General features: G+C 35.1%; 2 protein-coding genes across 3 annotated transcripts in view; both read left to right on the top strand.

Moving 5' to 3' along the window:
• LOC109049103 (coiled-coil domain-containing protein 6) overlaps window positions 1–13353 on the top strand; it is a 47844-nt gene extending 34491 nt beyond the window's left edge. Inside the window, exons 6-9 of the mRNA XM_042735027.1 lie at window positions 1299–1455; window positions 2707–2807; window positions 4603–4724; window positions 11834–13353. Coding sequence (XP_042590961.1) covers window positions 1299–1455; window positions 2707–2807; window positions 4603–4724; window positions 11834–12004 — 551 coding nt within the window. The 3' untranslated portion in view covers window positions 12005–13353. The remainder of the gene's footprint in view (window positions 1–1298; window positions 1456–2706; window positions 2808–4602; window positions 4725–11833) is intronic.
• A 2681-nt stretch (window positions 13354–16034) lies between these two features.
• LOC109049454 (monocarboxylate transporter 9-like) lies at window positions 16035–24683 on the top strand. Of its 2 annotated transcripts, none has more exons than XM_042735026.1 (6): window positions 16035–16550; window positions 17518–17751; window positions 18148–18291; window positions 19010–19105; window positions 19705–20529; window positions 23407–24683. In XM_042735026.1, the coding sequence occupies exons 2-6, from the start codon at window positions 17547–17549 to the stop codon at window positions 23589–23591; spliced, it is 1455 nt and encodes a 484-aa protein (XP_042590960.1). In that variant the 5' UTR covers window positions 16035–16550; window positions 17518–17546; the 3' UTR covers window positions 23592–24683. The 2 variants fall into 2 exon arrangements, with proteins under 2 accessions (XP_042590960.1, XP_042590959.1); XM_042735025.1 differs by having other exon boundaries at window positions 16052–16550; window positions 17532–17751.
• Window positions 24684–24933: the final 250 nt, after the last annotated feature.

Genomic DNA, 24933 nt, shown 5'->3' with positions numbered 1-24933 from the left:
ATAAAAACTTGCCCTATTTATTTCAACAACCAATATAACACGCTTTCATCTATTCTTTCATGAATATTCTGCAAAGAAAACTTTTGTATTTGTAATCTTTTATCCAAATGTAATAACTTGTGCTGCCCCTGAAACAACTTTCCTTTGCATCTGATGATCAAAAGTGACAGTAAAGTCTTATTTTCACAATTATAGCCAGGTGTTTTTTTAATGGTATAATATTTTATGACCACTAGATGGCAGTACATACATTAACAAGAACAATAGCTGGCCTTATGTGACGCCATATGGTGTCCACTTTATTTTTTATAGTTCATATAATCTTAGTCTTCTCCCCAACAGTCCATGCACCATTACATCACCAAAGTGGTGTTTCATTAAAACAGTGTTATTTAGTGTGGACTTGAGAAGAGGTGAAGGTGTCACAAGTTATGTTGATATGCTGTCACAAAACAAAACAGTGAATCTAACATTAAATATATACAGGTGCATCTCAGTAAATTAGAATGTCATGGAAAAGTTCATTTATTTCAGTAATTCAACTCAGATTGTAAAACTCATGTATTAAATAAATTCAATGCACACAGACTGAAGTAGTTTAGTAGTTTTAAGTGTTTGGTTCTTTTAACTGCGATGCTTTTTGCTCACATTTAACAAAAACCCACCAATTCACCATCTCAACAATTAATATACAAGCCCTGATATGGATATATGTATATGTATGTATGTATGTGTGTGTGTGTGTGTGTATATGTATATATATATATATATATATATATATATATATATATATATATATTATAATTATTATTCTTTTTTTATTTATTTATTTCAACTAGCAGGTATTTCATTTTCATTTAATTTAATTTGATCTACTATAATAACTAAAACGGAAATAAAACAACAACAACAAAAAAAAAACTAAAAATTAATAAAAGAAAACAAAATAAATAAATAAAAATGACTAAAACACAACAAAATTACTAAAACCTAATTTAAAATAAAAATGATAAAGTATATACAAAAAAAAAAACCTCATTTAGAATATTAATAAAAACCTATAATAGTTTACCATGATACTAAAATAATGCTGTTTAGATTTTTGTAAAATAACAACATATGCTCTGATGCGGCAAGTGATATTTCCATCAACTGGTCCAAAACTTTCTGTAAGTCACATACTTTTTATCATGTTGACCTCATTTGGTCTCATGGTTGTGCACATGAACAAATGCACTGTTACCGCATGACTTCACCATAAAGATAAGCTCTGCTCATTGCAGTGTGTGTGTCTACAGAGACAGAGAAGAGGGCTCAGTACATAGAGGAAGAGCGCCACATGCGGGAGGAAAACATCCGGCTGCAGAGGAAGCTCCAGAGGGAGGTGGAGCGCAGGGAGGCGCTGTGCCGGCAGCTCTCTGAGAGCGAGTCCAGCTTGGAGATGGATGATGAGAGGTGCCCCCCCACCAAACACTGCACCTAATCAAACACACCTGATTTAACTCATCAGTATAGACACCAAGAAATGGGTGTGTCAAACAAAGGAGACATGCAAAATGTGCAGTAGTGCAGGGGCTTCAGCAATGTGATTGAGAACAACTAGTCTATAATAATATCATAATTGCTGTTTTAATGATGTGGAAAGCTGACACTTTCACGCATGATTTAGCTTAGTAGTTACTTTTAGAACTAACTGGATTATCACATTGATTTAAATAGGATAATCTTGTGCCATATTACCATAAGAATACAAAGAGTAAGAAAATATATTACATTTGTTGTGCATTTAAAATTACATTCTGTTAAGATTTCCCAAACTTGTGTTTTTGTAGGAACTGCAGGGGGTTTAATGAAAAGCTAATAATTTATTAAATCATAAAAAGATTAAATTAAAATAAATCATTTTAAAATCAATCAAAATAAAAAAAATAAAAACTTACTAAGAAAATGAACTATTTTATTTGTTTATGTGCATGTTATGTGACAAAAACCAATGAACATGCAAATGTAATACTTAATTATTAAAATATTTATTTTAAAATATCATGTGTACTTCAAGTAAATATATTAGGCGAAAGACAAAAAAAGTTTGTGAATATGTGAATTTTAATGTGTCAGAAAGACAAAAGCCTTCCAAAGACATATAAATACATGGTTAACCTACAGAGTAAGGTGAGTCAATAAATTATGAATAATTTATTGCTATTGCTTAAATAATATGTAATCCATAAAAGAATAACTGTGGTCTGATTACGAGTATTTTAAAATGTAATTTAATCTAATTACAAGTACTTAATTTTTTTTAATCTGATTACGTAATCAAGATTACATGTTCAGGTTACAGCTCTGATAACAGCCTACGGTGTCTTATTATTCAGATTGAATTTATTGATGAAATGTAGTAATTTGACAAAAGATGCATATATCTGTTAAGGTTAAAAAAAAATGCCCTGGTAATCATTTGCCAAATAATGTTCTGTAATAAAGTTTCTCAAACAACTATGAATTGAAACAATAAGTATATGAAAAGCTTTGGGAGTCAGCTGGCCACAACGGGCCTAACCAGTCAATGTACCAGCACTAAAACACACACAACAAAGTATTGTATAATTATCGTTTTGGATCAATTCCCAGAAAATTTTGTCTATGTAATACCTACTGCTTCAATTAGATGCTCCATTCTAATATCCATCTATTTTTATGCAGATACTTCAATGAGATGTCCGCTCAAGGCCTACGTTCCCGTACCGTATCCAGCCCCATTCCCTACAGCCCCTCCCCATCCTCCAGCAGACCCATCTCACCAGGTACCACCAGGTTTACTTGCTAAAATATTTTATGTACATTTCCTAATTCACTTGATCATTTTAATTTGCTATTGAGAATTGTTTTAGTGTATGGGTCACAGTTTCTATTGTAATAATAAAAAATCTTCATAAACTGATTCAGAGTTGACTAAGTCAGATTCAGTCCACATCTCTCTTCAGGAGCAGGACTGGCCAACATTCCTTGGCAGAACAGAACATTCAAATTAAATACTCAACACAATAAATAATACTTAGAAGACTTAGAAGATTTTTTTTTAAAAGTGGATGCCTGTCTAGGCAGGTTTTTTTTATGGGTGCTCCAATGATTAAACAAACATTTGTCTTAATAATAGGCAGCTACAACAAAAACCTAATTTTGACTAAAATCTAAGCATGTATCCTTCAATGAAAATGTCCATCTTAGATAGCAGGAAGATTTTAAGGGAACATACTATAAGTATTTTATTTAAGTATTTGTTCATTCCAAAATGGAAATGCAGTCATCATTTACTCCTGTCGTTCCTAACCTGTGGAACGTAGTTGAGTCACAAAAGATGAATTCTGGAATCGTATCCTGGTTGTACTTTTCATCATAATGAAAGTGAATGAGAACTGGATCTGTCAAGCTGCAAAGTTACAAAAAGCATCAATAAAAGTATAATAAATGTGCTTCATATGACTCTGTTTTACTACAGTATATTACTAGTCTACTGAATTAGTTTGATAAATGTTGGTCAATTCTTCTTACAAGGCTATGATGTTCTTCATATATGGAATGTAAATTCATTTGATATCTATGTAGTGATGGCCGATTTAACAGTGAATGTTCTTTTAGATAAGATATTTTCAATAGATTAATCCAAATTGCAAAACTGGTCTAAATTATCTATTAACTAATGTTAAAGGGGTGGTTGATTGCGATTTCACTTTTTTAACGTTAGTGTGTAATGTTGCTGTTTGAGCATAAACAATATCTGCAAAGTTGCAGTGCTGAAAGTTTAATGCAAACAGAGATATCGTCTTTTAAAATCCTGGCAGTTTAATGCATACAAAAATGGCTGGTAAGGGACTACAACGAGCTTCTTCCCAGGTCCGTTATGTCACGATCCCAGAAAAAACCCGCCCCTGGGAACACGCAACAAAGGGGGTGAGGCCATGTTGTGCTGCTTTAGAGAAGAGGAAGAGAAAACTAGGGGTGGATGTAAAAATCTGTTCTTATATAAATTGCAATGGATTCATAAGTTTCAAAACCAATGTTCTAAAGCAGCGGTTCTCAATCCTGTTCCTTACGTCGCCCTGCTCTGCATCTCTCTCTTTCTTTCTCTCTCTGCCCCCCATCCCCCCCCCCCCCATTCAGATCGTCAGATGAGCTCCAACAAACTGTTCCATTTATACACTTATTTTCACATAGCAATGAAAAGCGTTACACATGGATGCAGGTACGGTTGCTGTGCTGTATTAAAGCTTTAATTAGAATAAAACCGTATATCAAAAGCTAACAGAACCAGTAGCATTTACAAACAACAGCGTATCTAAAAGTATGAGACAACAACAAACAACCATACCATTAAGAGCCGTGCTTACACAGGTTCTGCGCGATCTTCTTCATTAATATTCTCTGCGTCTCAATCGGGCTCAAATTAATAAACAATATAGAGGATGTCATTGTTTACAATAAAACCGGAGCGCACTCTGAGCTTGAGGGGCGGGATGTTCAGATGGCAACCAGTATATTAATGCTGTATATAATGCACCTCAAGCCTCACTGACTTTCTACTCATGCTCTGTTCTGCAGGGTTATCATATGCGAGTCACACAGTGGGCTTCACCCCACCAACTACTCTGACCAGAGCAGGAATGTCCTACTTCAACACACCCGGCCTCCATGTCCACGCAGGAGCCTCTCACGGCATTGCAGTGAGTTCCTTCTGCACCATCATCACTGTCTGTTTTCACTCTCTGTCTCTCTCTGTTAATGTATTTGTTAAGACTGTCACGGATATATGCATGCCGTCAATGTGACGATTTTTTTTTTTTTTACATATTCTAATTGCTTTTCCATTGCACTACGAAGAAAAGTTTTTTGATATTTATGGTATTTTATATGTATATTTTTACTAAACAGGGCAAATTAGTGTGAGAGCGCAATTACAAAACCGTGCCGATGGGAGGGGAAATTTCTGCAGGTGATTTACTATCAATGCACAAATTAAAGAACACAGACACAACATCTCATTTACATATCCACCAATGCAATATACGAAGCGCAGTTCAAATTAGTGTAGTCGCAAATAAAGAATACGAAATAAAGAAGCCACCATACGTTGAAAAAAAAGGTTTTCTAGAAGTTTTGATAGACCTGGTATTGCATGACTCCTAGTTGAGGGTTCCAAGTCGTCTTTTATTTCCTGAAGCAAATTAAAAATAACATGGCTTGGCAAACGATATGTTAGGATAATGTGTTCTTCTGGCATTCCAAAGAAAAAAATTAATGCAGAAAAAATCCTCTCCCTTCTACCACGTGCTCTCTGTTCTCTGCTGTGCCTCCTCCTAGCAACAATAATTGCAGCCATTTTGTGTGCAAAATAGTTAAATAATGGTGCAAATGCCAGTAATTTGACTAGTGCACACATTAGTAAAACATGTTGCGTGATTCATTTGAATACTCTCCAATAAATTTTGCATCTGAAAGGGAAACTCCTACAAATGCATATTCAGTAAGTTCAGGCGCAAAACTAACTGTGTCCATGCCTTTTCAGCACTAATTCGTCACCATTGTCTATAGTAAAACCTGACAGTACAGTTTTAAATGCCAAAAGACGGTTTGCGCTGGCCCCTCAGTGTGAACATTTGGTTTGGTAATCGGCCGGTGGAGGAAATCCAGGAGCTCTCAACCCCATCACGAACACACCAGAAAAATTAGATCCCCAAAGGCTGCCGGCAGTTCCTTTTTACATGCCATGCCTCGATGGAACATCCATTGGCGCATCACACCACATCATCAGCGAGCCTATCAGATGACAGCCAATGCAGGAAGGAGGGAGAGAAAAACAAAAGCAAAATGCAACAAAAATACAAAAAACACATCGGTCATAACAAAGAAAAAAACAAAATGACAAATACAATAAAACAAAGATACAATTAAACAGTGCTTCAAATTTTTTTTTTTTTTTTTTTTTTTTTTTTTTTACTGTTCAAAGGCTTTGTTTCCCAAAATCTTCGTAAGCCTAAGAAGTTCATAAAAACGTTTGTACGATTGATCTTAATATTACAGTCTGTTTCCTAGAAGCATCGTAACTGAAGGGAATCTGCCGAAGTTTGGGTGTAGGAGCCATTTATATTCACCTTTTAGCTATTACTTATTTTAGCCACTTGGGGCCGGCACGTAACTGGGAGTTAGGTATATTTTCAGGTGTGGCAATTAGTTAGGGAAAGGTGTGGATGGTGAGGAACACACGGTTCTTACCATAGCCGTGAGCACCCACTCCACCGACAGCACAACAACACTTTATTAATTAGCACTGGGTGAAGTACCATTTTATGTAAAATACCTTTTCTACCTTTATAATAAACAGGAACACCACCCAAAGAGAGCTAATGCCTAGACTTAGGATCTTTCTGCTATGCGTTGAGAACACCATGCCATTTATGCCGAAGCTTATAGGATAGCCTTCACATTGGGTTTTTGGGAGGAACAAATGTGCGCCACTGTGAAGGGAAGAAGTTGCGCTAGAAGAAACGCGGCTAGTTTTTTATAGTTTTACCCCGTATCTTCCGTTTATGATACTTGGAAGCCAAAACCAAAAACAACAATAAAATATTCTTGATATCTCAGCCACAGGCCTAAAGTGTAAGCAGACATTTGAATGTTTAGTTCCCTCCTCTATCATCACAATTAAACAGGGCTTTAATGTTGTGTGCTCTGTAGCTCCTCCGCGTGAGCGTGGTCTCTCTTCTGAATTGCGAATAGCAAAAATGCATAATAGACAAATGTCTTAATATTATTGCATAAAAAACAGTGACTCTGGCGAAATAGAATTTGCAAGATAATGTCTATATCCACCTTATTTTTCCCATAAGAGCGGGCGTGGCCATTTGTAAATTTAATGTGTCTGGTTTCCGGTGTCATCCCCTTCCAGCGATTTTTAGCGTTACAAAACCGCTCGTTTTGCGGCTTGATATTTCATACTAGTGTGTCTCACCATATTATTTTAATGTATTATAAGTATGAACACACTTGTTTGTAGTGCAAACTGTTTTACTGTTTACTGCATTTCATTATATTTCTTGTTATTTCCCTACAGTAGCTAATGAACTGGAAGTCTTGCACATTCACAGAAAACAGCTTACTTCCGCGTTGAAAAATAAGGTGGATAGCAATAATAAATGTAGAGCCCAGTCTCATGAAAATGCGTATAAATAGTATGCCAAACAAAAACTTATGGTATTGATATGCAAAAATTTACTTTGGCGTGCATATGATATGAAATTTGTTGGCGTGCATTAGGGCTGGGTGATATGGCCAAAAAAAAATCATATATCGGTATTTTTTGGCTGTATTGCGATATACGGTATATATGTTGGTATATCTTGGTATTTCTCAACATTTTTCTATTTGCATTAAAAATATATATTTATTTACTTTCTTTTTGTTTTCTTATTTCTTTCTTTACATGAACTCCAATGCTGTATTTTATGTGCAAAAACAGGGGCTAAAATCACAATACATTCTAACAGTGTAACATTACAATCTAAAAACAAAAACAATGCTATCTAAAGCAGAAGTTAAATTCAATAAACTAAAAACTAATAGAAAAAAAACAAAAGCACAGTCTAATTGCATTATATTTTGATTACCCACAATAGTCACTTAACAGTTACTGCTATCATAAAATACACTTACTGTACCCTACTTTTGGGTTTAAAATTCTACACATGTATGATGTTTAGGACTAATTGGATTATGCACTTTTCCCGTAGCAACTCACTCTGTGTCCACCACTATTTTTCAGATGCGCTCATATCAAACTACTGTATATCGATATACAGTAGGTGGTATTGCCTCATACCATATCGCTTATAAAAAATATATTGATATATTGTACAACCTCGATTTCTCGCAGTTTTCACGTACATATGATATGCATGTACCCCACAACCCTAATCCTACCCATTGCATAGCATATACACGTCAAAGTCCATTTTTGCGTATCAATACCACAAGTTTTTGTTTTTATTTGGCGTACTATTTATACACACTTCATGAGATCAGGTTGGTCTTTCATAATTTAGCCCTGGGGCCAATTAAATACTGGGTTTTGGAACCCATCCTCACCAACCATTAAGATTTGGGATTTTGGTCACATGCCCAGAACCATAGCTGTTACATAAAACTATAGTTTGGTAGATCATGAACAGGGTATTACTAAGTGGCAGTCACTATCAGTGGAAGAATCCAGAAATGGCTTCCTTTGTCTCTGTAGTCTTATATTATATGCTGTTTGACTGACTGTCTTCTCCATGACAGTGCTGCTTTGTGCACCGGAGTAACCGCTTTATTTCTGCTTTTCTATAAGCATCACCTACTGTCAGAGAGTGAATTTGCATGTTCATGTCTGAACATACAAATAACATGTGGACAGTTTTTGTGGGGAACATTTGCATTGATATGAACAGGCCATAAAGGTGCAGTCACACTTACCTTTGTTCAGTGAAATTTTGTGCGCAATATCCAGTCATTTAAACATTTTTAAGAGAGAGCAAAAAAAGTTCCCCACAAATATTTTGCTTGTCTTTAAGTTGATCATGCAAATTTGCCACATGCACTTTCTTTATTTGAAAGTGACTTGTATGTGAACTGTGACAGTGTACAGTGTAACTTTTTTACCCACCTAATTTTACTTACATTTTGCTAATGTGACTGCGCCTTAATTCAGTTCGCCTAACAGTTCATTCAGGGCAGCTTTCTGCAGAGTCATCTGAGTAATTAGCACAGTTTCCATGCAGGCCTAGTCTTTACTTTATCTTGTTTTGATGTGTTTATTATGTGCAAAAGGTAATTTAGATTACATTTCAACCATTTGTGACCGAATGGTCTGCAGAAACCAGCTTGCGTTTCCACTGATCTAAGAGCCACAAGATGACATAACTGACTATTTTACTACATAACCTGCACAGAAAACAACCATAGCTCATCATAACCAAGTATTAAGACTTTTGAGAAAGTGTCACAAGCTGCTTTTGATGGAAAGTTCAGAAGTTAATATACATGTATACACGGGCGGCCAAATTTTTGGAATAATTGACGCCAACAGTGAAACAACATAAAAACTGCCAAATTTTCCTTGTATTGTAATCATTATGATCACATCATGTAATAATTGCTTAAATGTGTTCATTGTTTCTGCTGAATACTAACTGCAAAGAATCGTATAAGTTTATAACTGTACATTTCTGCCATATAGTTATTACACTTTCACCTTTGATAACAGATCACTCTTATTTGTAATGTAGAAACATTACTTTTCTGTGAAGCTGCTTTGAAGCTGCATGTATCTTGGAAAGCACTATACTATTAAAAGTTAATTAAATTTTTTTTTTTAATTTGATCAAAATTGCAGTACAAATTGTAATAGAGCTTTTTCCATTTTAAAATACTTTACAATCCAAAGCTGAATTTTCAGCATCATTACTCCAGACTTTGGTGTCACATGATCCTACAGAAATCATTCTAATATGCTGATTTGGTACTCAATAATTGTTATTATTATTATTAATGTTAAAAGCAGTTTAGCTGCTTAATATGTTTATATAGAGCAATAGACATTTTTTTTGTGTACCAGATTTCTTAAGGATCATATGATGCTGAAAGTTGGAGTAATGGCTATTATATAATAACAATACATTTTGCATAATTACGTGCAAGTAAATCAAAGCCAATCCCTAATCCTAATCTTAACCATATAGTAAGTACATGTAGTAAATTAATATTACTCAGTAATTAAATGTATAATTACACTGCAACAAGGACACCTTAAAATAAATTGTAACCCATAACATAACTGTTTTGTTGTATTTTTGGTCAAATAAATACAGCTGTGCCTAGCATAATCAGTGTTGGGGAGTAACTAGTTACATGTAACGGAATTACGTAATTTAATAAGAAATTTAACTGTAATCTGTTTAAAAATTACAGATGTACTGATTGTAATTTTCTTGGCCAATTCCGATTTCTGATTTATTATTATTATTATTTTATTATTTTATTTTTTTTCGTAAGTGTGACCTGCCGATACAGATTTTTGCCGATTCCGATTTTCTTTCTAAAAACTATAATTGACAGCATATACACAAACAAAAATCTATACTTTTTTAATGCAAAAAAAATATTTACGTAATAAAAAAAAATAAACATTACAAATCCCCCAATCTGGATAAAGTTACAGATGTTCTCTCACTTAAACAACTCTCAAAATAAAGTGTTCTGTGACGAGAAAAGAGGTAGAAATAACAATTAACTGACAAGAAGTTGCTATATTTACTAGATGTCATGTCCCACTGTTTCTTAAATTATTATTTTTTTTCACTAACCTTATTAAATTCTTACATTGTTTCAATTAATTCAGTTAGAATAATAAGAAACTGTAGAGCTGTTACCATTCAAATGAAATCAGTATCAACAAATACTTATGAGGTGCCATAAATGCATATACACTGTAAAATTTAGAATGCATAAAGAATTTTATAATATTCATGTTTTAAATATTTTTAAACACAAATAAGAAATGTTGGGGAAAATGCAATGATAGTTTTAAATATGAAACCAAACCAGTATGTGGCGGCAAATTACTGTTTGAATGAATCATTTAGTCCTCCATTGAACAGATTCATTCAAACGACTGATTCATTCAGTGACTACTGTCTTTATGAATGGGTTACTGAATCATTGGCTCACTTGATTCGTTCAAAAGCGTGGATTCATTCAGTAAGAAAACATCACTGTGTAACTGTGAGGAGTTGCTGTGGCTTTGATTGGAGCTATTTTCATCAGCGAAATTGAGCAAAAACAGTCAATATTGTGTCTAAAATGTAAGACACTTAATTTTAACTTCTTGTTTATTGAACTACAATTTTATAAAATCACATTGCAATCGTGTTGAAACATTTTGGTCATGCAATGTTGCGTCCCTAAATCATATACATTTCTTTACTTTTTTTCCAACCGAAATATGCATCTATAACTTTTGTGAGTGCTGTTGAACTCATTTGTTTTGATTTATGCAGTAGTCTCTCTCACACATTCACTCAGGCTTACTTTTTTTTTTAAGATTAACTGTTTTTTTCCAAGGCATTGTTAGATGCCAGCATTTCCTGTAAAAGCTATGCAAAGATTTGATTTCAAAAAACAGTATCATAACTATTAAACTATACCTTGATTGATTTTAAACCTTTATTTAACCTCAGAATGATCTCAAGGTAAAAAGACATACAAAAAGTCTGAATTTGTGGTGGCTGTTTTAAAATGATAATGTTAATTTTAGTGAATAAGAATTTTGAAAGTCTGACAGTAATCAGTGTTGAGTAATACTGCAAGGTTAACCCTGCCTGCTTTAAATGTTTCAGAATGATTAACAGTTGAAAAGAAAAGTAATCAGATGTAATAAAGTAATTGAAATAGTTACACTACTTACATTTTAAATAGGGTAACTTTTAATCTGTAACCTATTACATTTCCAAAGTAACCTTCCCAACACTGAGCATAATAGCATTAAAAAAATGTAGCTGCCAGAATAAAGATAAAATATAGTGCAGTCAATTGAAATAAAATTTTAATTTGTATTGAGCAAGGAAAGTAATGTGACCTGAGCTACTGTGCAGCATGACATCTGAACTACTCGGTGAGGACATTATCCGTGGAAACACATTTAGTGGTTCTAGATAGGGCTGATATGAATCTTCAGCTGTTTTAGACATCACATTTGTCATATCCCATGACAGTTTATAGACTATTTTTCTCCCCTCAACAGAGACCCTCCCCAAGGAGAAGCAACAGTCCAGACAAATTCAAGCGGCCTACACCCCCTCCTTCCCCCAACACGCAGGGTGGTGTCCAGCCCCCGCCTCCCCCTCCACCCGCCGTGCACCCGACATCATCCCAGGCCGCTCCACTGCAGCCGCAGCAGTCCTTGCAGCCATAGATCAGTGAGCCATCGCAGGGACTGCTTCACTGTAACATCCCTCAAGCCAAAGGCTTAACATTCCTCAATGTCTTCTTCATCTCGCACTGAAATCCATTCATCTGTGTTGTGTTCATAGTTCTGTGTTTGGAAGCATTGATTGTGTCCACTTAAGATGGTGTGTGTGAGGTAAAGGCATTTCCAGCTCAGAGGTAATGAACATCATTTCAGTGTATAGCACTGTTTTAGAAAGCACTTACTGCTTTGGCATCAGTGTGTGTCAAGCGATCTACTGTACGCCTTTAGCAACCATTGTTTGGTTGTAAACGGACAAAAAATACTACTTAGGAAATGATGTGGTCATATATTTTTCATAGTTGAGTATTTTTCCAGTGTTCAGACTCTTTAAAAGTGTCAACCAGAGTGGACCAGCAGGACATTACAGAAAGCCACAGGTGTGCTTCTGTACTCCAAATGGAATCGTGGTCAAATGGCCTTTTAAGGATTAAACTGCGGCCCAATATCACTTTTGAATTCTTGGTTAATAATTCACAAGCACGTGTCTCAGAAAGTGATAAAAAAAAGGAGTCATCCTGCTTATGCAGCAATACGTATTTGGTTATTTCCTTGTAACCACATTTTGAAAGCAAGACAGCAAAATACTTTGCATTAGTAAAGAGTCCCAAAGAAGTGTCCAGGTCATATTTCATCCTAAAATCAGGAAGAAAAAAATGAAAATGAAAATTTGTAGGAGCAATTCCTGTTATTAGAATGCTGTACTTAGATTTGGACTTCAGAGCAATACATATTCTTACATTGTGGCTTTATTTTTAATGATGAGCACATTTTCCTTACATATTATATCATTGTAATGGGGAAGAAAAAAATATATTTATGCAGAATTGGTGGTTTTTTTTTTTCTTTCTTTGATTGATTGATTGATTTTGGAGTGAAACATGACTCCTTAGTAAGTGACTATTTTTTGCAGTGTTCACATGAGAACACTCAGTGGTAGATGATTTGGTGTTTTGCGGCTGCAGCAGATGCAATGCGTTGTTGGCATCTGCCAGACTTTAATCTTCCTGGTGGGTTCTAAAAGCTTTTTTCATATTTCAGCCAGACACTTAAAACATCAAATGGTGTACATTAGAAAAGACTAGTGTATGTAAGCATAGAGCGTTTGTCTCGTTTTTATTTTTTATTACAAATACACCTGCAGCTCTTTTCTGCTAAACAGTGTCTGGTACCACTGTGAATTTTTTTTTTCTTCCAGAATATACTGAGTAAATATAACAATGAGTTTAAACAATCGTGCAAGGAAGTGAGTTAAAGCATGTGTAAATAGACTTTTGTATACTTGAAATGAAAAAGTGCATATGGGGATCCCTTTTAAAGTGTTTCCTCCACTACTTTGTGTTTGTGAGTTCATCTTAGACTCCTGTCATTGGTGAGCTTTTTAGGATTCTCTCAGAGTTACCAAATAAATCACAAATTGAGATGCAGCTGAACACGCGGAACAAGAGAACACAAGGAAGCGTGTGAACAGCTATCATTTCATGCATATTCAAAGTAAACCAATGATTCATTTCCTGGTACTAACCAGCTGGATTGCAATTAAGTCGGATGTTTTGGATCGGTTAGCTGTGGCCAGGTGGATGCTAGACTGTGTTGTTTAAACGGTATCTCACAAAAACATCACTGTGTTTTGCTGCAGCATGACATCAGTGCTTTTCATATTTACTACAGGATGTGTCTGTATTTTATTTTCATCTTTTATTCTTTACCATGTATTCTCTGAGAGCACAATTCATTAGATCGAGCAGAAGAACCAGGAAAATGTTTTTTTTTTTTTCTTTTGTTTACCTTTTTTATAGGGCTGTCAAATGGTTAATCACGATTAATCACATCCAAAATAAAAGTTTTGTTTACATAATATATGTGTGTATACTGTGTATATTTATTATGTATATATAATTACAAACACATGCATGTATATATTTAAGAAGAATATGTTATGTTTATATATTAAATATATTTATATATAATATAAAATATAAGAATATAAATATATAAATGTATATACATGTAAATATTTTCTAAATATATAATTTATGTGTGTGTATTTATATATACATAATAAATATACCCTGTACACATACATATATTATGTAAACAAAACTTTTATTTTGGATGTGATTAATCGTGATTAACCATTTGACAGCCCTACTTTTTTACTGTCGTCATATTGTAAATATTCATGTATTTGTATAGAAAAAGAAAACGTCGCATTGCAATCCTGTTTCAACTATTTTCAGTTTTACCAGAGCTACTTTTTGTCCTTTCCAGCTCCACCCAGCTTTTGTTTTTAAGACTGTTGACGAATGAATGTAATGTTTGCTCATTTTACTGCTACCATTAACAGAAGGGACACCTTTGAGCCTTAACTCACTGCGCTAATGCTAAATGTAGGCATTGTCTAGCTTTTTCCCACATCAGACTATTAAAGCCTTAATATGAAAATTTTGGTCTATTTCACACAGGTACAAGTTTTGTGTTGCATCATTTGTAAAGCAAGAACATGCTACATTATGTAATGGTTATTTTGGTTATTAAAATGATGATGATGATCGTAATTGAAGATTTCAAATTGGTGTAAAACTCATTTTGCAAGTATTTCTTTGCTTTATGAAGCTAAAGCACTATTTAAGTCACTCTGGATAAAAGCATCTGCTAAATGCCTTAAATATAAATGCTTTGACATGATTGCATTGTATTGCAAATGTACCACCTCTTCACTGTGTCAGTTGTCAACAGATGATATTGTTAAATCAACTTCAATCTCACTATTTTTCTCATGTTGCAAAGTAAAGGTTTCAACATAATTCACATGACGTTTTCAAGAATTTGTGTATTCTTAAAGGTATTTGAGATATTTTGTGGGAGTACTGTGTGGAAACCTTTTCTGGCAGCTTTTTTTTTTTTTTTTTTTCTTGTTCTCACGATCTGTTGTATTGAGCTTTATCTTTGCAGTGCATTCCCGTTTAAACATGCAATATGAGTGTCTGTTCCACTGGCAGATTCTCAAGAGCCTGCTTTGATGAAGATGGATGATTTCAAATGTGCGGTTTAAAGTTTATGTTTATGTGTGTGTGATCAGGAAACTCCATGAGAATAGCCTGATCTCTTGATCTCTGCATGAGAATACAGTCACACAATATCCTGTTACTTTTCCATATAAGTGGTGATATTTGGCCCCTTAGTTGATATTTACCTTCATTAAGGCATTTTTTGTAACCATATAAAAATACTTGTCATTCTTGTCACTTGTAAGTTTAATCAGTTAGTTGTGTAAGTTAATTGCAACTTTTTATCTCACAATTCTGACTTTTTCTCAGAATTGCAATAACAGAATTAGAGATATAACCTTGTGATTCTGAGGGGGAAAAGTCAGAATAAGCAGTTAAAATAAAACTAATAACTTTTCTATCAATTCTGAATTTAGATCTTACAATTCTGATTTTTTTCCTCATGATTCTGTCTTTTTTCCAGACAAAATAAAGGCAATTGCGACTATTATCTGATAAGTCTGATATTTCTTGCAATTGCAAATTTAGATCTTAAGAAAAAAAAAAGTGAATTATGAGAAAAAGGAAGTCTGAAGTAAGGTTAAAAATTTGCAATGAGACTTAATAGTTTTCATTCCACATTCAATATATGTAATAGCACAGCACAAACATTCTCCAAAATATATTCTTTTGTGTTCCACGGAAGAAAGAAAATCTTATATGTTTGAAACAACATAATGGTGAATAATTCATGGCAGACTTCATTTAAATTTTTTTCTAAATTCACTTTTAAAATATCAATTGTAGACTATGGTCCCTTTAAGATGTGAAAGCAAGCAGATGATCCCGGTAACACGCGTCACTGCTGTATTGTCATCATCAACCAGTTTGGACTGGAACTGCAGCGCGCAGTCACGGGCAAAGAGAGATGCACGTGGCATCTGTTTACAATGTAATTACAGTAAAATATAATTTAAAGAAAAGCAGTCAGATTAAGCAAATGCCATAAACGCAGTTTTGTCCATGTCACAGAAAACTACCCAGCACGAGAACGACCCATCCGCTGCACAGAGATGATGCTGCATTTAAATTCAGATTAAAGCCGTTTACATTTTTAACAGCCACTAAAAGTCTTTTAAGTGTTGACAGGAAATGATCGATGTTGGGTTGTCACTGCATGCAGGCTGCGTTCATTGTCATAATAAAGGAAGTTAGAGGAGCATCGAAATGTGAAGCTGGACCAGCGAGAACAGCTTCAAACCGGTTTAAACGCCTGGCAACAAAAGCCGGAGCTCGTGCAGAACACACCGCACAATGATGAAGGACAGACCGGGATGTTCCAGCTCAACACATCCACAATCATTCATATAGATCATAGTGGTCATTTCACATTATGACACAATGACGAGACATTTCAAATAACGCAGGATTGTCCAAAGAACCAGTTCAACATCCTGAACTGAATTTACCACGGAAATCATCACCATTTCCCGGTCGGTGAGGTAAGAGATCTTAATGAGATGTTCATTTGTTTTAATAGAATATTCTGTAATATAACGTTACTGGATATTTTAGTTCACAGTCATGTCTTTAAATGGAACACGTCTTTATTTTCCCCTAATTTTCTTTTCATTTTTTTTCGCTGATAATAATCACAAAGACAGTTTAAATGATAAAGTTGTGTAATACTAAAAAGAAAAAAAAAACTATATATGTAGAATATAAAGCAGTAAAATGTATTCGAGTAGGGTTCAGGAGCGCGCACGTTTGCAGTTGTGCGCTTTCCGCTATGTGCGTCTGTGCGCGCCTCCGCGAACAGACGTGCGCGCGTATTTCACATCATGTTCTTTACGGAACAAGATAGGTTGAGGTAGAAATTCTACATACTTTCTTCTAAGACTAAAATGCATAGCACATTCTTACAAAAAATGTATGTTGGTAATGTTAAGCAGTTATTTTCCATTCACATACTGCCCTAGGTGTTGTTCTATACGGAACAATTTAGGTTGAGGTAGAAATGCTACATACTTTCTTCTAAGAATAAAATGCAGAGGACATTCTTAAAAAAAAAAAAAAAAAAAAAGTATGTTTGTAATGTTAAGCAATTATTTTCCATTCAACTGAATGGAGACTAGGATTGCCGAGCACCAAAAGGGACATGAAAAGCATTATAAAATGGTCCATTGTGCAAAATGTATGCAAAGAAATTAAATGATGACAGAATTAAATTCTTAGGCTGAACTGTTTCTTTACAGTCGTGGCCAAAAGTATTAGCAGTGACATAAATTTTGTGTTTTGCAAAATTTGCTACTTAAGCTGTTGTGGTGTTCATTCACATTGTTTCTAGATGATGTCACTGCCAATACTTTTAGAAACAATGTGAATGAACACCACAACAGCTTAAGTAGCAAATTTTGCAAAACAAAATTTATGTCACTGCCAATACTTTTGGCAATGCCTGTAAATTAGTTTTTTTGCCACAGGAACCCAGTGTAAACATGAGTGCCCAGAACACTAAGCAAGCCCCGGACGGTGGATGGGGTTGGGCCATTGTGGTTGCCTCTTTCATGGGTCAGCTCCTGGCCTACGGTTCGCCCCAGTCAGTGGGGGTGCTTTACCCAGAATGGTTGAACACCTTCCAGGACAGCAAAGGCATGACAGCGTGGGTCGGCTCTCTCGTGTCTGGGGTCGGACTCATTGCTAGTAAGTTTTCAACAGATGAAATATGCCCCCCCACCCCATTGTAAACATTAAGCAACACAATTAACCACAATGAATGTAATGCTTTCCAGCACCATATGATCAGAATTAAACTCCAAACTACTTTCTCATCCTTTAGTTATAAGACTTGACCTTGTTTTTCATTATGAAACTTGTTTACCATTATAAAATGAAGAGCAGCGTGTCAAATCAATAAGGGTTCAACTGTGGCTAATGATTTTCTGTTTGTGTCTGTGGGCCATTTGATGTCACGTCCTGTGTTTTCATAAGTCGATCAAAATCTGCATTTGGTTATCTGTCTAGTTCTATGCCTTGGCTTACAGCTGATCATTTTGAGCCCATTCTCTAACAGGATGATGCATTCTTCCTTTTGCACAGGTCCCGTCTGCAGCGCCTGTGTTGTGAACTTCGGGGCCAGACCTGTGACCATCTTCAGTGGGGTCATGGTCTCTGGAGGACTGATGCTTAGCGCTTTTGCACCCAATGTTCAGTTTCTCATATTTTCCTATGGGATTGTTGTTGGTGAGCATCTCACATTTGCTCTTAGAAAGATTACCTTTTCTAAATTGGGTCATTGCGCCACCTGTGTGTAAATGGTAGTTGATTGATTTGGCATTTTCAGAAGCTGATGGTCAATATAATGACAAATTATACAGAAAATTGCTCAAATGATTAGAGATAGAACTAATGTAACAACAATTATTTGTATGTTTATATAACCAACATCCATAATTGATATTTATTTAATGTTTTACGTTTTTGTTAAATTTCATCTTCATATCACAACAACAACAAAAACATAGCATGTTTTTAATTACAACAAAAGCAGAAAAGCAGGCAAAATAAATTGATTTATCCTGTTAATTAGCATCAAGCTCAAACTACATATCAAGCATTTATGTAACATCACAAAACTGAGTAAGGAAAAATAAAACTGATTATCAGTCGATCTCTAAAAACCTAGATTCACAATTTTGCTCAAAATTCACTAAAACATTAAAAGTTCTGCAAATTTATCAGCATATTAAAACCTACAGTATAACATAACTATAAATTTATTATTAACTTAATTTGTAGTTTAGCGGGTTTTTAGAATTTGAGTATAGTCTTGTGCTTAAGCTCCCTCCTAAATCTGCTTACCTTCATTATATTTGCGTATATGATTATAATAAATATTTTATGAGCAGATGAACCTTTCTGCTGACTTCTCTTTAATTAACTTCATACTTCTATTGTACAGGACTAGGCTGTGGACTTGTTTATGCTGCTACTGTAACCATCACATGCCAGTATTTTGAAAAGAGACGAGGTCTTGCTCTTGGCATCATTACAACAGGTAAATATATGATTAGTCAAAAATAATAAACTACCAGTCCAATGTTTGGACATGCTTGGCTTAATTGATCATTTATTTATTTATGAGTTTAATCGAATATGAGAAGAAAAAACAGGCAACATGCATGGACCATATGTGAATTCGTTAAACCAGCAAACTATTATTTTGACTACAGGGCGCTTAGAGCTTCTCTTTTGTTGACAGGAGCTTTTTATTACAAGTATGGGAAAATGGTTGGAAATTGGAGCATGGAGTTGAAAATGTTCCCACATACATGTTAAAGTGATCGCTTAGAGCTTCTCTTTTGTTGACAGGAGCTTTGTGGAACAACATTTCCTGCAAACCAAGCTGCTCTGAGATGCTAAAACACTGGAGGATAATGAGCTGCTCACGTTTAACGACACAGTGCTGCGCTTCACTCTGAAAGTGTGATTTAGTGATTTTTGATTTAGTAATCACACTAAGCCATAGGACAATTTCAGTTTTATTTTGCGCAATCATGCAGCACTACTACTACTAACATTGATATTATATAAACCTAAAACAATTCAATCCCGATATTACTTAACCAGTAATACTTAACCATCCATTTTTTTCAGGTACGAGTATTGGAGGTTTTCTCTACGCTACTGTGCAGAACGAGTTCATTGCACTCTTTGGACTTGATGGCTGTCTTTTGCTTATTGGCTGCTTTGCACTAAACATCATCGCCTGTGCTGGACTCATGAGACCGCTGCACCTGCCGGCCTACTACCTGAAACAGAGAGCAGCGCTGGCCGAGAAGACCGAGGAGAAGGTTCTGGAAAAGGCCCCTGTCGTGGAGGACCCAATCAAGAAAAATCAGTCCGTCAACGTACTAATCACAGGGGAGATGAAAGAGCGGAAGAGCCTCGTGAGCTATGTGACGTTGGTGCGGCTCGTGAAGAAGAAGCAGAAGGAGTACTCTGAATACTTGCACTCGACGGCGGAGCTGCTTCAGAACAGGGTCTTCTTGGCCACGTGTGTGTCTTTGTTCGCGTATTGCTTGGGAGCGTACACTCCTCTTCTCTTCCTGGAGGATTTGGCCCAGACCGAGGGTCTGATCAGCGGCATCAGCACCATCCCGCTGGTCTCCATCATGTCCATAGCTGCTGGAGTGGGGAAGCTGCTGCTGGGCGTCATGATGGACATCCACTGGATGAACAGCATCTTTCTGTACTCCTTCACTCTGCTGGGAACAGGGGTGGTTCTTCTCATAATCCCCGTCACCAAGAACTACACCGGGCTGCGGGTCATCTCAGCGCTGCTGGGGTTTTTTTCTGGAAACTGGTCTGTCATACCCTACGTGACCACTAAAGTGGTGGGAATGGATCGTCTGACTGAGGCATATGGCATCTTGATGTTCTTTGGTGGATTTAGTATAATGCTCGGACCACCAGTCGCAGGTAATTTTTTGACCTGTGGCTGATTTCAGATCTGTTAGGTTAGGGCTCAGAAACTATGCAAGCCTTTAAAATTCACTTCAGTAGTCTGCAAATTCATTAGTAAAGAATAGAGGTTGGCAAAAAATATAATAAAAAAAAAAATTCCTTTCAGTGAATCAATTAATTTGAATTGATGACATAAAACCCAGGATGTTGACTTGGAATTAATTTATTTTGAAGACTTTGACATTAATTAGACTTTTTTAGGACATAATGTGTTTTCCCAAGTGTTATTATATTTAACTCAAAATAAATTAATAAAAAAAAAAAATGTTATTTGAAATAAAATAAATGCTAACTTTTCTCATTTTCCTATAGCTTAATGTACTAAAATAAACGAAATCCAATAGATAACAATAACTATGTAAACATATTTTTCAAAAATTATAAAAAATAATAAAAAGTAGAACAAAATTTCTAAAACTTTAATTAAAATTAAAGTGAAAATTAAAAATATAAAAATAAAATCTAATTCAAAATATTAACCAAAACTACAACAGTATATAAATGATACTAAAATAACACTGATTCTTCCATTACACTCCATAAAATGAAAGTTAATTTAAAAATATATATTTATTTATTTATTTAATTAATTAATTAATAGCCTACTTATTTTTGTTAAGTGCTTAAATTGTAAATATGCATTTATTCAATTATTTTATTTAGTGCATTTGTATTTTGTTGTTTTTGTATATAGTTTTGCAATAAATGCGTATCAACCAGGTTCCAGAAATAATCACCGAGGGTGCTTCTGAAATTAGTGAGGGTGCTCTAGTCTTAATGCACATTTTCACATATTTTGTCCTGTCTATTGCTATGGTTATCACTATGTAAATCACTGCTACTTCGAGAGTGGATCATGTATAAATATGCAGATGTCATTCCCATGGAATGTGTGTGTGGCCGAAAAACAAAGTTCTACATTTTAAATGGATTATAGACTAGAAAGCTTGCAAAGAGTGCTCACAACCACTAAAAAAGCTGTCACTCTTTGATTAGTGAGTGTATACACGATGTGTTATAACATACATCGTGCCGCAAACCAAATCATTTGACAATGAGTCAGACTAACTGAAATAAGCCTGGCGTATTTAGTTAACTTGTTTTATGAAACAGGCCTCGATGCATTAAAAGTGATCATATTTTCTCTATTGCATCGAATCACATTGTATTGAATCGAATCGAAATCAGATTGCATTGCATCATAATAGAGGTGAATCGTATCGCATCGGTAGCTGCTTGATATGTATCTTTAATGTATCGTATTGTTGGCTATGCATCGAGGTGCGTATCGTATCGGCCAGAGTCATGAGATGCACATCCCTAGTAGCTTACAATATTGGTATTAAATTCACATTTATTCACTTTTATTCAAGTCATTCGTATTAAAAATATTTTATGGCATGACACCCATATGTGGTACTTCAGCAAAAAGATGGGGTTTTATGTGTAGTTAATAGATTATTACACTATTAGTCTACTTTGCTCATCACCATTTATTGATCAGATAACATAATCTATAAAGGTGCAAAACGTATTTACTTACACATATTTGAAATCGAGATATTTCCTGATACAGTTTGTACGTTTGGAAATATTTCGAATAAAAAGGGGGAAAAAATAAAACATAAGCCTACATCAGTTATACTGCTATACAGGTTGTTTTTGAAAGTCAGTGCTTGAAATAGGCTAAAGCTTTTTATTTCATTGATTTTTATTGATGACTGCAATGTTAATATTTTAATCATATGCCTGTAATTCATTGTATAATAGATCTGTTTTAAAATACCTTTTTTAAAACATTTTATTTGAGGAGTAAACAACCTAATCTTTTGTTATCCTTGCAGTGCCTAAGATATGCAGTAGGAGCTAGCCTAATATTGCGGGGCAAATTAAAGGTGCTGTATGCAGGATTGACACCGAGTGGTTGAACTAGGTATTGCAGTCCAAATTCAAAATATTGGAGAGGGGTTTTTTCACCCGGCCCCTCCTCCTCAGACTTGACGCAGACGCAGGTTGCCAGATTGACGACACCAACAGGAACGAATGCACTTGACGATGAAGGAAATAAAATATGCAGTGTTTTTTCAACAGGCAACCCGGGGTGCTGAAATACAGTTGGGTAAACTGGCAGTGGGCGGGTTTCACAAACCAAAACAGAGACCAACATTCCGGTCCTGAACACACATTTTCAAAAGAGAATAACTGACTGTAGCATTGTTTTTCAGATAAACAAGTATGTTAACTTAGCATGTTTCTTAAATATCTGCAAACATATTATGGTATTTTCATGCTTTAGTAGAGTCAAAAACTTACATACTGCACATTTAATTGTAATTTTAATTTAATAATAAAAGTAAATTCGAAATAATAATAAGCCTAATAAAAATAAGAATGTAGGCTAACAGGTATACATTAATTGGAAATTTAGTTGCACAAACGGTTCAATACGAATATGTTACACCCCTACTTTTTATACTTTATAGATTTTAAAAATTAGATTTTTAAAAGATTATTTTCTTTATTTCGGAATATGTCACTGATCCAGGTGACATTTCAAACGTGAACCGTAATGAAAAAATTAAATGTATAACTAAAAACTACAGCAGTTATAAATTTGATGTTTGAATTTCATTCCATTTACAGTAATTCTGCTTCTATAAACACAAATTATGATGCAGCATCAATTCAGGAGCTGAATTAGAAATCAAATGGCATTCTCAGTTAATTCTTAATATGTAGACAGAAGTGTACGGATCTGGAATGTTTACCTGTACAGCGGCAAACAGCACAATACAGTAGGTGACTCTACCATTTGTTTTCTTGTGTCTCCAGGCTGGATTTACGACTGGATGCACTCGTACGACCTGGCGTTCTACTTCAGCGGGAGCTTCGTGCTGCTGGGAGGAGCTGGCCTTTTCCTCGCTGCCGTGTGCTGTAAGAACAACAACCAAGAGGAAACCAGCACGCCAGACACAGAATGCATTAACGATTATGACAAAGTGGCAACAGTTGCCTGAAGCACGACTACAAGATTAAGTGCCGTCCAGCAGATGAACTCCCACACTCCGTAATTACAATTAGCTGAAGTGTACTTTACACTGAACATGTCAGATCAGTGTTTTTACTCAGCATGTTACACTGAAGAACTTTAGCAGATGAATAAAGGACTGTCCTTAGGCTTGTTATTTGTGGCCTTGTTTTAGGAGGCTCTGGTTCTGCTTTCACAATTCCTAGGGTTCCTTTTACATTCGTTTTGTTTACTGTACGGATGGTATTGAAATTTATGGAGATGGTGGAGTCCTCAGTGCCATGTGTCATCAGTCTTAGAGAAACAATGTTTTCAAACGTCTCAAGTTTTATGAGATGGCTGTATTGTTTTTTGTATAGACGTGGAAGATTTTACACCACAACACTACACTGCAAATAAATGTCATTTTTGTAACGATTTCACAATCTGAGAAACGTTCTGAAGTATATGGATGGGTGATAATGTCTTGTGTTGTACCAAAGTTTGGTTGTTGGTGGTTTATTTATTGTATTTGATTTGTGTCTCTAAAAGCTGTTCATAATGTTCAGGCAGACAGCACTAGACTGTGCTTTTATGTTTATGCCTTGTTTTCTATGCCTTGTTCTGAAAAATGTTGGATTTCCTTAGTGATACAGACTGTAGTCTGTAGTTGATTTAAAACCACATAAGCAATATGTATCTGTGAAATTGCTGTCAGGTTATTTTTATAGCAGGTTCGCTATCTTTAATTTTAATTTTAATTTTTTACTTTTTGAAATACCAGCTTATATTGACTGTTTTACACATTTTGCTATGTCAGACTGTGTATGTTTGTATTTGTACTGCTTTCTGTTTGTTTAATTTTTTTCAACCTTGGCAAGACATTGTTACTTGAAATACATTTTTTATTATATTTATATTCGGCAGTGAAAAGTGGAATGGCAGACTTAAAGACATGATTCTGCACTTGTTCCATCACAGGAAAGTTTTTGGTTATGGCACCTTTAGGTGTGTTAGACCTTTGATCCTACCATTATTATGTATGTCTCTTTTTTTGTGCATTTGTATGTTTTTTATTATTAAAGTTTCACTGGCATAATTATTATTCGTTGCTTATTTTGTAGCTAGTTTTCTTTTATGGAAAACTCTAGTCATGGTCTGTTGATGCAGAATGCAAACAAAGCCAGACTGTACTGTAAAGATTCATAATTATGTTTCTTAGACTGCCATGATGTGAGGTGGCCTTGTGGTCTCCATGGATACAGTAACCATAGTGAGTGCAATCAGAGGTCTATTTATGCAGTCACCAGTGTTTGTTTACCCGCAGGTTTTGATAAAGGTTGTACAGGAAC

The sequence above is a fragment of the Cyprinus carpio genome, chromosome B12, assembly GCF_018340385.1.
Source record: "Cyprinus carpio isolate SPL01 chromosome B12, ASM1834038v1, whole genome shotgun sequence".
NCBI lineage: Eukaryota > Metazoa > Chordata > Actinopteri > Cypriniformes > Cyprinidae > Cyprinus > Cyprinus carpio.
This window is presented reverse-complemented; position numbering and strand designations above follow the sequence as displayed.